The sequence below is a fragment of the Pyxicephalus adspersus genome, chromosome 7 (genome assembly GCF_032062135.1).
Source record: "Pyxicephalus adspersus chromosome 7, UCB_Pads_2.0, whole genome shotgun sequence".
Taxonomy (NCBI): domain Eukaryota; kingdom Metazoa; phylum Chordata; class Amphibia; order Anura; family Pyxicephalidae; genus Pyxicephalus; species Pyxicephalus adspersus.
This window is the reverse complement of record NC_092864.1, coordinates 46,816,026-46,832,584: the sequence shown is the minus strand read 5'-3', so window position 1 is coordinate 46,832,584 and position 16,559 is coordinate 46,816,026. Positions and strand designations below refer to the sequence as shown.

General features: G+C 36.4%; 1 protein-coding gene across 2 annotated transcripts in view; it reads right to left on the bottom strand.

Moving 5' to 3' along the window:
• The window catches only part of MYO3B (myosin IIIB), a 152,803-nt gene that overhangs the window by 35,534 nt on the left and 100,710 nt on the right, over window positions 1-16,559 (bottom strand). For both annotated transcript variants that reach the window (XR_011921729.1, XM_072418312.1), the window contains exons 25-27: window positions 8,721-8,823; window positions 6,104-6,167; window positions 1,938-2,031 (exon numbers count right to left, since the gene is read on the bottom strand). Coding sequence is in view for 1 of the 2 variants with exons in the window: in XM_072418312.1 (XP_072274413.1) it covers window positions 1,938-2,031; window positions 6,104-6,167; window positions 8,721-8,823 (261 nt within the window). In the remaining variant the exon portion in view is untranslated. The remainder of the gene's footprint in view (window positions 1-1,937; window positions 2,032-6,103; window positions 6,168-8,720; window positions 8,824-16,559) is intronic.

Sequence of the window (16,559 nt, the reverse complement as noted above, 5' to 3'; positions counted from 1 at the left end):
CTAATCTCTCCTCATAGCTGAGCTCCTCCATTCCTTTTATTAATTTAGTGGCCCTTCTCTGCACTCTCTCCAATTCCACAATGTCTTTTTTGTGAACTGGTGCCCACAACTTGACTGCATATTCCAGATGTGGTCTGACCAATGCTTTGTACAGGGGCAGGATTATGTCCCTATCTCTGCAGTCTTTTCCTCTTTTTTTTTCCTTTCCTCTTTTGATACAAGAAAGTACTTTATCAGCTTTAGATATTGCAGTTTGGCATTGTATGCTGGTATTAAGTATATGATCTACCAGAACCCCCAGATCCTTTTCTATTTCTGACTCCCCCAAATGTATTCCCCCTAGACAGTATGAAGCATGCATTTTGTTAGCCCCCAATCGCAAAACTTTACATTTATCTATATTAAATGTCATTTGCCACTTGGCTGCCCAATCAAACACTACATCCAGGTCTGCTTGTAGATTTTAGACATCCTGTATGGACTTAATTCCATTACATAGTTTGGTGTCATCTGCAAACACAGAAATGGTACTAACGGTACAAACTCTATATCATTTATAACGATGTTAAAAAGTGAAGGTCCCAACACTGAACCCTGGGGTACACCACTAATAACTTAGACCATTCAGAGTATGAATCATTAATCACTACTTTCTGGATGCGGTCTTTAAGCCAGTTCTCTATCCATTTACAGATTGACTTTTCTAAACCTATTGACCCTAACTTGCACATTAACCGTCTGGGGGCCACTGTGTCAAATGCTTTAGCAAAATCCAAGTACATTATATCAACTGCTATTCCACTGTCTACCTGTTTACTTACTTCCTCATAAAAAGAGTAAGTTTGTTTGACACTTTCGGTCTTTCTTGAAGTCATGCTGGCTATCACTTCTAATAATTTTTTCTAGCAGAAACTCCCCTATGTGGTTCTTTATCAAACCCTCTAGGACCTTTCCAACTATGGACGTTAAACTAACCGGTCTGTAGTTAGCTGGTAATGACTTTGCTCCCTTTTTAAAGATAGGAACCACATCGGCCTTACGCTAATCCATTGGTACTATGCCAGTGAATAAAGAGTCTCCAAACATTATAAATAATAGCTTTGAAAAAAGGTTAAAAAGGCAGAGAAACCCCTTAGTAGCTTCCTGGCCAACTAGGGAAAACACAATCCTTCAGATCACATTTTCTTAATGACTGCCACTGTTTCTTTGGGATAAAGACCTGAAGAATTGACCCAAACTATTTTTTGTGTTGAAAAAGATGTTTGCCCCATTGTATCTTTTCACAAGGATCTCAAAGATATAGATAGCCTTAAGAATGACCAAAGGTTAATTATACATTTCTGAGCACTTCCCAATATTTTTACTAAATCAATGTACAATATTGGAATTGTTAATTATGCAACGGGTAAAAGTAGCCATGACATACAAATGTATAAATCATGATTAAAAAAAAAGAAGTCACACATTTTCTATTTAAATGCAATATGAAAAACGTGGAAGTTTGGTAAAAGTTGGCTGAATTGTGGATGAAAATATTTATAAATAGGTTCTTTTGTGTTGGCTGAAAATCTCTTAAAAATGCTGACACTTCTCATTTCTGGTGATAAATTGTATGAGCAATAACTGTGTAGTAGCACTGATGATATATCCCCATAGATAACATGACAATGTTTAATGAATATTATCGAACCAGCTCTTCTGAAAGTAGACTAAGCTACTTCATTCACTCTGCCATAAATATAACAAACTATGGCTGATAGCACGTAAATAGTCATGACTGAACAGAAAGTAGAGCTGCCGGGAAAGTGATAACTCTGAAGACAGCATAGCAATGAGTCTAGTGAAAATGGTGCTGGTGACACCCTGCTAGCTGTGCAATGATCTGGATATACAAATGAGGCATAATCACTGCAATTACAGTAGGCTTTATACTGTACCTGTACTTCTGAAAGATCTGCAAGAATATGAATACCGATTACTTGCAACTACTTCTGAATCATTTGAATCATTCATTGTATTTAGGCAAATATCCTAAAACAAAAAAAAAAAGAAATGTAGATAATTATTAAAGAAATGATCAGGTGGAAAAGGAGTAAGACATTTGTTGTTGTGTTGTTATAAACTGGCCATTTTTACCCATGTTAAAAAGTGATGGACTTGATATAAATTTTCTTAACAATGTGTTTCGGAGCATATTTAGATTTAGATATTTTGGTGCACTCTATTAACACACCTGCATTCATTGGTAAAATGAATTGAATTAGGTTAAGCCATTTCAATGAATGGGCTGACAAAGCACAACAACTTCCGAAAATTGTCATGAAGTAGGTTGTGTCTTGATGTGTTGTGGTAATGCATGTGCATTTTTTCCATTTATGTTGACATGTATTTCTTTAGGCCAGGCTATTCTTATATATTCCAATGCTCATTACATATATAGGCTTCACTTCCCCTTTTTAAGTTTAACACAGTATTTATGCTTTACTATTCCATATCACAGTGCCAGCTACCCAATGCATCTATTAACACATTTTAATATAGAGCATGGAGTGATGCACCTAATGTTATATTTCATTTATAATGCACAAACATATTACACATATTCATTAGTAACTTTTTTGAATTTTTACCTCAATCAATTCAAATAATTTCCTCTTCAGTGTATCTCAAATCCAGCTTTCAGACTATTTTGTATATTTTATCTGTAACTACTGTCTATGAACTCCTTCATATTGTTGCATCCTCTTACATTTTTTCTCTTATAGTTTTATGCCCACTTATCCATGCTCTCCAATCAGCTGAACAATGCACAGATTAATTAGGTGATTTGTTCAAAAAGTATTGTTGTATAAAGGGTGTTATTGTTAATGATGGCTGATTGTCTTTACAACATGAACTCTTTTTAGAAAAGAAGAGAATATAAATTAGGGGTTGTATGCATATTTTTGCTTCCTTCATATTTTGATTTTGCTTCCTTTTAATAATGGATAAACCTAATTTAAAGTTTATCTATACCCAAAACTCTTTGGTTTTGAAAATAGATGATGACAGATTGCATTGCAGTCAGAGTGTGAGATCGCTGTCTAGTAAAAAGGTTACATCTCCTGAACATACTGCATGTGAACAGTGAGTTGTTGTTATTATTATTATTATTCTTTTGTAGCCCTAAACTGGGATTATATTCTAGGAAAAAATGAGTGAAACTAAAGTCAGAAACTTAATTAAATGTGTCAATTAAAAAATGTTCCTACATACTTAGACCTCCTAATCTCCACAAGATAGAAATTAATTGTTGACTAGATTCTTTGAGATAATTTAGGAAGTGTGCACTGGATACAAGATAGCTTTAAACTTCCAACAAGTTCAACTGGTATCATTTCAACTAATTGAAAGGACATAACAAATGGTTATGTAAATAAGTGAATAGGTTTGTAATAAAGCGGAACTAAATCCTGGGGATAGTCACCTGTCCTTGTTTTGTCCCAGGCATCTTTTACCTTTTTCTTTTTCGCATTCTGATCTTCAATCATCTTAATTGGCTGGGCCGTGATGCTGTAACTCCTGTGCCGGTGCACAGTAGTCAATCCAGTCCCAGGACCCGCACAGGATGTCTGTATGCTCAGCAGACATTCCACATGGAGTTCCTTTATTCATAGAATGATCGCTATCAGCAAGGAAAACCTAGATTTAGCTGTGGATATCTACTGAGGTCTGGTATTGTATTGGTTCTTTAAACAGTCTGAAACTAAAAAGATTGGGTAACAACTGCTTAAAAGGAGTTTATAGTATTCCTTTGGAGGTGAACATAAAAAAACAGGTTCATATAAATTTTCTTAAAAATGTGTTTAAAGCACATTCAGATTTAGATATTTTGGTGCACTGTATAAACGAACATGCATTATTGCACTGAATTAAGGCTAGCGATTCTAATAAATGGGCTAGAAATGCACCAAGACTTTTGAAAACTGACATGCAGTAGGTTGGTATGTTGTGGTAATGGATGTGCATTTTTTCAGTTTACTGTATGTTGACATGTATTGCTTTAGGCCAGGCAGTTCTTATGTATTCTGATGCCTATTACATATACAGGCTCCTCTTCTCCCTTTTAAGTGTTATACAGTAGTTATGCATTACTATTGGTTATGACCGTGCTAGTGAGAAACATGTGTAGCCAGCTTTATGCTATAGGCAGAAAAAGAAACAATGGGTCAAGCCCATCAATTATTTGATTAAAATTAAAATAGGGTGGCCTTTTTGTACATAATTTTAATCAAATCATTTTTGGAATTAAATAAAGTTAAATCAAAAATGTATACACTTTGAAAGTATTCTTTAAGTGCCACTGAAAAGCCTTCTGTCTTGTTCCTATTCCCTATCTAAGAGATTTATATATTTAGGCTGGGCACGAAACATGTCTACCTGTTATTTTTTCTTTGGCTTCTTTATTGGATTGTCCCTTATGAGTACCCCCTCTTTTTCTTTGTTTCTATGCTAGTTGAAAACATCTATTTTCCTTACAGGCCATCTGTTTGTGTCTGCACACGGAGTGGCTTTACCTTACTTTAACTACCCTTGGAAAAGTGGTGGCTACAACAATGTTCCATAGAGACCTTACAAATGAATGTAGCCAATTGAAAAACATAAATCTCCTGTATCAATTTGTCAAACTAATCAGGATAAATGCTACTCTGAACAAAAGACTAAGCAATATTCAAATTTATATTTTTCACATGGGTTTAAAGCACTGATGACCATTGATGGGGCCAGAGAAAAGTTTTCCTAAAAGCAAAATAAATGTAGCAAGACCCTTACTAGGGTGTTATTTTGCCTGAACTCTGAGAATTTCATCTTCCACTGTATAACACAAGAAACCAATGTTATGTGTGTATTTAAGAGTTTAACAGAACTGCTAAATACAGGCAAAGGCATCAAAAGATGATCCATGTAAAGCATATGTATGTTCAGTAGATCATAAGCTTCAAAACATAGAAGTAAACACTTTGCCATTAAATCTTTAGTATAACATAATGCTTGCACTTCTCCAGCCATTAGAGATAGAAGGCTAAATGTTTAGGATTGAAAGTGCAATCAGCAATTAACAATAATTCTGAGTGGTACTTTATGATAACAGTAGCCAAAGAATAGATAAATATTAAGGACATGGTTGTATAGTCTAAATCTTTACTCATGCCAATAAGTACAAGTGGGACATTTGGAATTATACAACCTGTGCAACCCAGCTTGCACGGAAAATCCTATTAATGGTAGCTCTGGGGATATAGATGCTGACCTGTAATCTCTTTACAGATCCACTTATCTGCCTCCATGCATATCATTGGCAAGTACTACAAAGTAAATTGTTGTCAGTTCCTTAAAGGGTTAAACTGCATTGAACAAGTAACACATATCAAGTGTTTTTTTTTTTTTTACAACTAGCTCTTTTAAAGCTGTATTTTTATGAACTGAAGGTCTCAGGGCACATTATGCTCCCCCCGTACTTCATTTGTATCAGCAAAAAGCTATAGGAAGGTACTAATCTGCTTAACATTTCTAAGTATATCATCCAGCGGATTTTGGTATTTTTTCTATCTTACATATGCTCTACAGAGTTACTGGCAAAAAACTGTACATTTTCTTCATTTCATCCTTTCAACATCAAATGGTAAGCAGCAAAAATTGGATCAAACTTCAAAGCCAGCGCTGTGCTCCAAGTCACAGAGAGACTCCTCCGTTTCACATATTGAATTCGAGCAGGATATCAAAGTGCTACCAAAGAACCTCAGGTCTTTACTAAAATAGAGGCTGTAACATCTGCAGCTAAGCGGAGAGCAGAGACACACCACCTCGGGGAGCAGCGAGCGTTTTATTCTCCGCAGCGTATTTCCAGCCTTTTGATGCTCTCTTTTCACTGTACCTCCCTGTCTTTCCACAGAACTCCGGTTCTTAGCAAGCTGGGGCTTTTGTCTCAGAGACTTCAAAACATAACTAACGGTTTCATGTTCACATGGTTCAGCCAAAGAGCTGTAACAACAGCACAGAACATTAGACGCAGGAATGTTAAGTAACAATGTAGAGTTACTTCAGAGACTTTGTGTAAAACTACCTGCCCTGACTGCTTGTCCTGGTGGTTGGGCTCTGTGAAATGGCTTGGGACACAGTTCTCTTGCCTGAAATTGCAACCAGAGAAAAAGATTAGACATAAATGGGTAATAAAATACAATTACACAGTTAGAGGTACATACAAGTCAAATCTTCCATTTATATGAGAGAAGACTGTGTGCATAGCACTTCTAATATTCATTTTTGCATAAATTTTGTTCACCAAGCCTTTTCCCCCTAAAATTCCTGTGATTACCAGAAACATGGACTTTTTTGAAGCTCCCAGTTAATGAGCCTACAATAAGCAAGACTGAGGAGCCCTAGTCCCTACCTCAACTATCTAGACCAGTGTTTCTCAATCAAGGATGCTAGGGGTTCCCTGATAAATGAGCAGTTTGTGCCTCTCAAGTCATTTTAACTGATACCATTGATTCAGCTATCTGTAAGGATGACATTCTTAGCAATGGCCAGCAGTGTAGGAAGAATTTTTCTTATTCACCACCATGTTAATATACTATTAGCTGTGGCTATAATAATAATAGTAGGGGTTCCCTGAAATCCTGAAAGATATTTCAAGGGGTTCTCCCATGTTAAAAGGGTTGAGAAACACTGATATCGGTGTATAGACGTATGTGTATACCCTTTCTACTCATGCATGCCCCAGGCTGCCTTATTCTGTACTGAAAAGTATCTAATCCCAAAACAAAAAAATTATATTTTACAGTTTACCAGTCTCATCCTGTCTGCATATTTCCTGTGGCTTTGTTAGTTTTTTTTGTTTGTTTGCATTTATGCATTTTTTTATTATTATTACCTGCTAATACTGCACATTACACACTTTATACCCTTGGGTGGCCTGTTTGCTCCTCTACTATCTACAGCGAAAATATGTTGTCCACACAGAATAAATATATCTACTTTTGTTCATGTCCATGTACAGTTTTGCAGAAATATTATTCCCAATCCAGCTCATAGCAAATGACAAGTGCATATCATCTCTGGAGGTATCATGTTTACACGGTTAAAAAAAGACATAAGTATATCACATTCAACCACTAGCGAAATAAACATATCTCAGATAAAACCCTATAGACTTAGTTCATCCAGAGGAAGGCAAAACATCTGCCACAACTTTATAGACTGGGGAGGTGTAATGCATTGTATTTATATTCTTGGGTATAGCCCATCATCTAAGCCTCAATTGTAGCCGTCTAAAAGTGGCATGTGTGGCATGTTTTATTACACAGAATGGTTGTCAGGAGATTGCTGTCCCATTCAAAGATCCTGAAAAAGTCATGCTCAATCAAGATTCAAATGAGATCTGATATAGACCACAATTAAAAGCCCAACTTCAGCCAAAACTTCTAAAGTGTAGTATAGAGATTGGTGGGGTAAAAGGGGTGTGAACATTTGACAGGTTGTTATTGCTCTCTGACTCCTCCAGGAGAACATTCCCTCGCTGCCTGCCTGACACTATAAAGAGAAATGAGGGTATTGATTTCATGTAGACAGGATCACATAGACAGCAATAGAAACCTGACATAGATCCTAACCCTTCTTTCACTATTAAAAAAAAAAAACTATTTTGTTGTTTAGCCCCAGTGGAGCTTTACCAATACTTGCATATATGACACCCTTTCACTGAACTGCTAGGACACAATTTATAAGGGGTTCTAATACTTCTAACCCTATGCCCAAAACTAAAATAAAGTTGGCTTCAGTTGGGCTTTAAACGACAGTGTGACTTGTTCCTTTTAACATGACTATGTTACAGAAAAAAAAAGACACTCTGCAAAAATAGACACTTAATACCATAGCTTTGGTGGATATTGATCTCCATCTTTTCTCATAGAGCTTTGACTCATGAAGAATCCTTAGCATCTTGCATCTGTCTTGCAATTGTCTTCATGAAAGGAGGACATTCGGCAGCACAGTAGTGACCTCAACAAATCTTACTGCAAATCCCTTAAGCCTAGCCAGAAGCAGCAATGTCTTCCTATGAGGCTGTATACATGGATGTGCAAAGGCACACTCACATACTAGGAAGCCTGCTTTAACTTTTAGAACAAAAGAAAACTTTTAGACACATTTAGAACAAAAGGTACATATTTCAGGGTATTGCCATGTAGTCATAGTAAACACTTTTATATGTTCCCTATAACATAGAAAACTACTTTTTAATATACAAAAGAATCTTGTTCTGCAGAGGGTATTTATTATATATTCTTGAATAGCAACAGAGTGACTTTAGAGGGACCCTTTTGGATATATGTTGTTACCTGGCTGAGCTTGAGCTCCTATCTATTGCTTGAAGTTTCTGACTTCTACAAAGATGGCTAGACTTTTAGGGTGTATGAAACTGTGGATGGTGCTGTAGCTGTCTGCTCTGCCCCCACATGAATTCATATGTTATTAGCGACTTTTATATACTATACCTATAAAGTAACTATATGCAAAAGTAAAATATGACTGGTTACTAGGAGTTACTTTGTGCTTTACTGCTATTTAACAATACAAAAAAATAGGGAAAAAATACATTTTTACAATAAAATGGATAAAATTAAATTCTATTCTATAGTAATACATCTAGTTACTAATTATCACATATCTTCAAAACTTACCATTGGGAATTGTAATTACTGGGGGTTGCACTGTCGAATACCTCATTTGTGTTGCTATTCTTCAAGAATTTATAATTCTTCCTTGCAATATATCCCTTGAAAGCTATGGGATGAAAGCAAAACATGATATTTAATACATTGGATCTACTCACTAAAATTGTTTGTAAGTACTATAAGTTTGGAAAAATAGGTAATTCCAGAAATTTGTTGCCCTCCTTGATCTGAACCAAACATATGCCATTACTTACCTCAATGTAGCTTTTTTTGGAGGCATGTTTTACAATATCTGAATATTTAGCTATTAAATAAAGTAGTTTCGTGTCATATCTGTGATTTCTGTGAATGAACATCCCCCCAGAGTAGTGATTCCATAATATTTGTCAGATGACACATACGCCTAAAACAAAGGGATGTGTAGGAGCCTCATATCTCTGCAAAACTGGACTCACATTAGCTCATTTACATATCACTATTCATAAAACAATATTTTAAGTGCACGGGTAACAAAATAAAATGTCAGCAAATTAAATAAAAATGGTGGCTGGTTTGGAAAGAAATACACAAACATGTCTTCATACCTAATTACTGTGGAGATATCTGCCCATTTATAGCCAGTTTAAAAAGAGGCCAACAAGTTCCTTTTGTGAATAAAAAACAATAAACTCCTTTTCAGCTGAACCCCAGTCTTACAGATAGAACTTGCCTTATTTCTTGGCTGATGAGCAACTAGCATAATTCAGCACTTTCCTCTTTCCTACCCCTCCTATTTATTGGATTTCAGTCCCTTCAATCACTGAATTAGCATCTCATGTACGCTTTATTTAGGAGGGTCTTCATGAGGTAGGGTGCTGTGATGTTTTCAGGAAGCTATGTAGAGTACCCTGAAATACCATCCAGCAAAAAAACAAACTGATACAGCCATTGGGTCTAAAATAACATATGTAATGAAAAATCAAAAGATTTTATTTACGCATAAAATCAGCATGTTAAAATCTGAGAAAAGATCAATCAGCAAAGGCAAAATATTATCACACTAAACTTTGGCTTTAAATTTTAGTAGCCTGAACTCTGCGATCTGTGGGTTTTTTGATATGTCTCAAAATCAATAATTTTCTACAATCATGCTACAAATGTCATATGATTAGCAAAATTTCTCTTTGTCCTTAGCAGATCAGAAGATGATGGGAGCTGCAATTTAGTAAAACTCAATCCACCAAAACTAGTCTACAGTTGATGTAGATAATTTAAGAAAGGTCAGAACAATTCCCTCCACTGTAATAAAGGAGTGAGCGCCTGAAACTGTGGCGTACAGTATAAATTGCTAAGCACTACTAACTTGGTGCGTCCACATTTAGCTCATTCCGTGAGAAATTAACAGGCAGTGTTGGTAGCACTCCATGAATGATCCATTAGCATTTACAATATGGGAATTATCTACAAGCAGATGCTCATCATATATATTTTATGTACTTTGTTAATAATCATTCCAGTGTCCAGTCAAATACTCGTAATTTCTGGAAGACTTGACACAGCATATCAGGTTCTGATTGATTATTGGCTGCTCTCTATTTAATATAGAGAATATAGTTCTCTCTCTGGAGTCATTACTATGAATGAATGTTAGCCTCTTAAACTTTAAGTGATATTAAACTTTTTTTATGGACTTATGCAATTTACTGGTGAGAAAAATGCTGTGCCCTGTTGTACAAAGACAGCAAATTTTCAGGTTAATTAAAAGAGCAAGTACATAAAATCATTTATTGACAATTCAGGACACCTAGGACAAAAACTGTGCTGGTCAAGTGATAGCTAGTAAACATTGCAGCACTGCTAATACCATGGGACAAAGGGAATAAACCTACTGAATGGCAGGGTTGCTTCTGACCCAATTTCTAATCTCTGCTGTACCAGGGAGGCCATTTGCTAATAGTGTTGCAGAAGGCATAATGTAGGGTCCTGTAAGTAACAGGTTTGGAGGACAGAAGCAAATAATGTGGGTTCCATTGTTTGTTTATAACATAACATACCAGAATTTGATAGCATCATAAATCACATTATTGGCAGCACCAGGCCACAATGTGGTAGATGTAGTCCTTGCTGCTAAACTGGTCCTGGGATGATTATCAGGTTGTGTTAGGATGTTCCTTGAGCTTGCTCTATCTGATATGCATTTGCAGCCCACATAAGATCCAATCTCTTTTAATATATTCATATATAATATATAGTTATTTTTATTGGCCCTCGACGTGCAAGTTTCTGGTTGCAGTGACAAAAGGCAGTTCAGTGCTGCTATAAGGTTTGATTCTCCACCCAGTCACATGAAGAAATGAGGGGGGTTGACCTAATAGTGGTGAGGTTGTAGCATCATAACCTGCATTTTGCAAAATGCCAAAGGGGATCATGGTGGACAGAGGTTCCTGCAGCAGTCATCACTTGACTTGCTTAGAAAATGATAAATGTGTGCTATATTTGACAAGCATGAAATCCAAACATGATGAATATGGCGAACCCAAACACACTAACTAGAGTTTAGTTCCCCTTTAAGGATCGATTTACAAAATATTAGCAGGGTACACATTTGCATTTTAGCCACATGACTATATTTTTAAATGAAAAACTCACTTTTCAAAAATAAATATCCTTATCCTGGTGTGTTAGCTTTGTGAATTGATCCTTCTTTATTTTAAACATGGGGACTTGGGTTTGACTAATCCGCAAGAATAATTAACCTCTTTAAATAAAATTAAGGAAGTAAAATAAAGTAGGATAAATCTATAGAAAGAAGTAGACAAGCTCCTATAAAACTATTATAGTAAACTTATAATGAAACTCTAAAATTATTATATTTGAAAGATGATCTAGCAGGTGTGTAGGTGGGCTTTCTCTATGGAAATTCCATGACACTAATGCAGCATGCACTGTCAATTCTAATTCACTAAATTTCTGTTTGACAGTGTGGAACATCAGATATCACTATTTGTATGTATATTTCCATACCCATAGGGAATGTTGCTTCAGCTAGATTATTTCTCGAAGTCTTTCTTGTCTTCCCCACTTGATCAATGGGTTGTGCAGTACATAAGCCCACTGAGATCCCTCGACCACCAGCTCATGTATTTGAAAGGCATCTGTTTATTTTTAAAATGCAAATTTCTCATACCCCTTAAGACTTGTCGAGGAAAAAAAAGAACAATCTCTTAAGTTAAGAGATTTCCATCAGGGGGCGGCTTTCCTGTTTTTCACTAGACTTAGATCAATTGCTGTCAAAGCAACTTAGATTATATTGGACAATCAAATTTAATCATCTCTGGATTTAAAGGAGGTCATAGCAGTTTTAGAATTTCTGTAAATCATTTTTTTTATTATTTTAAAAGTAATAATGATAATGTTAATGCAGCAATGAAAGAAACACAGCTTTGAAATGCTGGTGGGACCACAAGCCTGGAGAATTGCCATTGATAACAATTAAGATTGGCCCTAAATCTAACCTCTCTCCCTCAGCAGCAGATTCCGGTGGAGAGGAGGCCCAATAAGGTTAATACCCCTACTTTGATCTTTGTCAAGGCATACTAGCAAGAATTAATTTACATTTCAGATGAAAAAAAAAAAAGTTGACAGCATGAAAAGGCATCTTGTTCCTGGTATGTGAATGCGCAGCAATAGATTGGGAATTCTAAAAAGGAAGTTCTGAGGAGGCTAAAAGGATAAGCCCCCACTGCTGATTTTACTGGGAAAGAGATGAAAGGGAAACAAATTTCAATATGAGCAGGGCTGTAGAAACATGTAAGCCAAATGTTTCCTAAATTCTAAGAACGGGCCGAGATATCTGTGGCGTTCAGCCCTCTCGCTGTCATTTTCATTGAGACTAAAAAGTAAATACTGAAATGTAAACTTCAACTGTTGATGCTAAATTCCATTTCTACAGCTGTTTCAGATATTACAAGCAGTACTATGGCTCAATGTTTATCTTTCAGCAATATGACATAGTTAGACCACTGAAATGAAGCTGTGTCATTTGAGTTCTGCTTCCTATCCTGAATGGCATCCAAATTCATCTAGATCAACACACATATAAAAAGGTATGTCCACAATTTGCAACTTTTAATTTCTCCAAAGTAGCAATACTTTTATCAAATATTTAATTACTTTCATCAATCTGCAGGAAAATTGTTATGATTTACAAATAAAATGATGCTTTCACTACTCACAAAGTGGTTGATATAATAAGAAGTTGATTTAAGTAAGAAAATTAATTAGAGGCTGTTCACTAAGCAAAGCGACGGTTTACTCTTTAAGGAAAATGTTAGAAATGTCTAATGTTAAAGAAATGTCAAATGTTAAATAAGGATAAACTTGGGCTAGCAGTGAAATGTCTAACCATGTATGTCTGGATTATTGCTAGCAAATAAATGGTTAATTAAAGGTAATGTGGCTTTAACTCAATTACTAATGAGAGGGGCTCCGAGCAGGGCCGGATTACTCACAAGGCCAACTAGGCTTCGGCCTAGGGTGTCATGGCAACTAGAGATGGCATTTGTAATATGGATGTAATAATATCAATATAATTCATAAACATGCTTAGCATAGGGATGTTCTGCCTACAATCAACATGCCTGCAACCTATGACTTTCCACTATCATCATAGCTGACCCCCCCCCCCATATCCACGTCTCAAGCATAGGCAGCTGGCCTAGGGGAGAAAAAAGTACACATCTGACCTGGCTCAGAGAGGAGAACAGATATCGCTATACTCTGATACTTTATACTTTGAAGGGCTGTGCACGCATGGCACACATTTTCATAAAACACAGGCCCACATGGTACTAGTGATAACTCGAGTGTTATCTCTGTTTGGCTAAGCAGAGAAAGCTCTGTGATTAGAGAGGCCACAATCATGATAGTGACTTGAACAGGGGCTTTCCTTGCCTCCCAAGTTTAGCCCTGTGCATAACACAGCCTCAATTTGACTATACCACTGCTTTATAAATCTTAGCAAACATTTGATTTAAAAAGTAAACATTCACTTTCCTACCTTTTTTGTAAAAAAAAATTATCTTTACACAGAACAAATTGAATGTTAATCTTTAGCTTTGAATTCTGTATACCTGCCATAAATGATAACTCCTTGTGTAAATTACAGTTGCCAGGCTGTCACATTGGGCCTGATTTATTAAAGCTTTCCAAGACTGGAGAGAATACACTTTCATTAGTGAAGCTGGGTGATCCAGCAAACCTGGATAGGATTTCCTAAAAGTCATTTGTTATCAAATGTTTTTAATCTCGGACCAGATTCATGCCAGGTTTGCTGGATCACCCAGCTACACAGAGAGGCACGTAGCCGTAAGAATTAGGCGCAGTGCCTACATGACCGGGTGCTGGGGGCCTAGCCCAGAGCTTTTAAGGGGTTAAGAAAAAGGGTAGTGTTGCCAGAGGGGGCTGGGCTAGTGTACAACGTGGGAGAGGAGGAGATTGTTTGGTAGTAGAAGGTAGTTATGACAATGGTGTTTATAAGGGATGGGCTAGAAGGTCCGAGCTACCCGCGTCATGGTTAAAGTGTATCCTTTCCAGCCTTGGAGAGTTTTATTAACATGCAGAATCCTGACAGAACATAAATGTATGTCAAGAATGTGGACTCTCTTGGTGTGAATGCATGCTCCAGGACAATAAACTAAAACAAAGCCAGGGAGGGGGAGCATAAGAGCCGGTCAACTAGCATTTGCAGGAAAATAGCTAATAGCATTTTTTAAATATCTTATACAACAGCTTTGTCATTTGGCATTGGACAGAAGAAGTTTTGTGTGTTCGCTGTGCACAACAGATTCTTCACAGAGAAGGTTGTCTTTTTAATGAACTGCCAGCATTCAAAAACCCCCTAAGCACAGCTCTCCTGTGGCTGTCAGCATCTATGTTATGTTACATCTACAATGTTTATCCATATATATGTGAGGTACAAGCAGTGACATTAGAAGTAGAAGAAAAAAAATCAGCTTTAAGATCATTTGTACGAATAGCGTACATTACTTTCAAGTTTCTCAAGTTGGGGGCCGAGGGAATTCAGCTCCTGAGAGAACAATTTGAATGATCTTGGTGCTTCTGATGTGAACTTTGAGTGTGAATTGCACCACAGTAGCTGCACCTACAGAAGTCAGCATGGGCTTGTTTAAAGTTAGATTTTCACAATTTTAAACTATCTGTGTCATAAATCATGTCTAGAAATTTGCAACCTCTGTTGTTAACACCTAGGGTGCCTAAAAATTCACTTTTGATATTGTCCCTGACATAACTGTTTGTTTGCTCACTCATGGCTGGTGAAACAAGTGGCTTTTAATCATGTGGAGTTTAAAAACACAGCTGTTTGCTAATATTGTGCATTTGGGAGTTGTGCCTGTTTGACTGTTGCTTTGTGTCTGCTTGACTGACAGTTTTGTTTTAAATAGCTTTTTTTTACCTTTTTCCTTGCTGACCTCTAAGGGGGAGTGGTCAAGCTTTCACAGCTAATTTAAGCTCCTGGCAGACTCACCTTGAGCTTGCTCACTCTTGGTTGGTGAAACAAGTGGCTTTTATTTATGTGGAATTAGTAAACACAGCCATTATTTCTAATTTTTGGAGACTCGTTAGTCACTGGCATGGTGCCGATGGATTGTAAAGCCGGTGTGGTTCCTATCTTCCAAAAGGGAGCAAAGTCATTACCAGGTAACTGAATCTCTCTGTCTCCACACACACACATATATATATATATATATATATATATATATATATATATATATATATATATATATATATATATATATATAATAAAATGTATTATAAAATAAGCATTTTAGTTTTTATGGTAGTTAATGACAATATAGCAGGTGATTTTCCCTTTTGAAGAAAAGGCAAACACATTTCAGTGCACTACAAAACATGTATCAAACTTTAAAATGGGCATAGTTACCATAACTAATGAATAATTAATATTAATATGTTTGATGAATAAAAAAATGTCAGGATGCTTCAGCAGATATCTCTTTAAAATGCATGGCAAAGCAAATTTCATCTCTGTATGCATCAATCTCCACTGCATGAAACAAGCAGCATTCTATACAAACATTCTTTTACAGGCACCTAACAAAAGTATTCCATTGCCTTTTAAGATTCTCTCATATATTCTGCTCTGGGCATAACACCAGCAATGCTTCCGTTATACACAAATCCATTTCCTTAACAAGAACGAGTTACAGTAACATCCTAGTTTTCAGGCAATGAATGATAATATGTAAATTAAGTATTTTACTCAGTGACTCAAGCACAGAGTACATCAGAATGTTTATGATGCTGGTGGAAAATACCATGCTGAGAAAAGTGGTGTGTAACATAGAAATAGATGAATCTTAACTGGCTTTTCATCCAAGCCACTGTGAAACAGTGTTCGTGTTCACGTGCAACTTTAAGATGTCAATTTTTGCTTTAGTGTTACATCTTGTCTGTTTTACAAAATCGTTCCTTTCTCTATTACATCAGTCTCTAAATGTTTAGGAATACCTATTAGGATGTAATTTTGGCAAAAGACTTTAAATTGGCAACACACGATTTCACTAAAATAGACAGGTTAATGATAGATAGATTTTGGTGTGTGGCAGTTAAATGATTGTGGTGGATCAGAGATGCAACAACTCTTGAGAGATGAACTAGGTCTGTACTGAAAACCAGGGACAAATTCTTGGGGCACATTTTCCAAGGACAAGCTTTGCAGTGCAGGAAATATAAGCCCCAGAGAACAAATATTCATGCATAAAAAACATACAGGTTTTTAACTTTCAGAAAAGTCAAGTAGGCCAAAACAAACCACTGCCACTC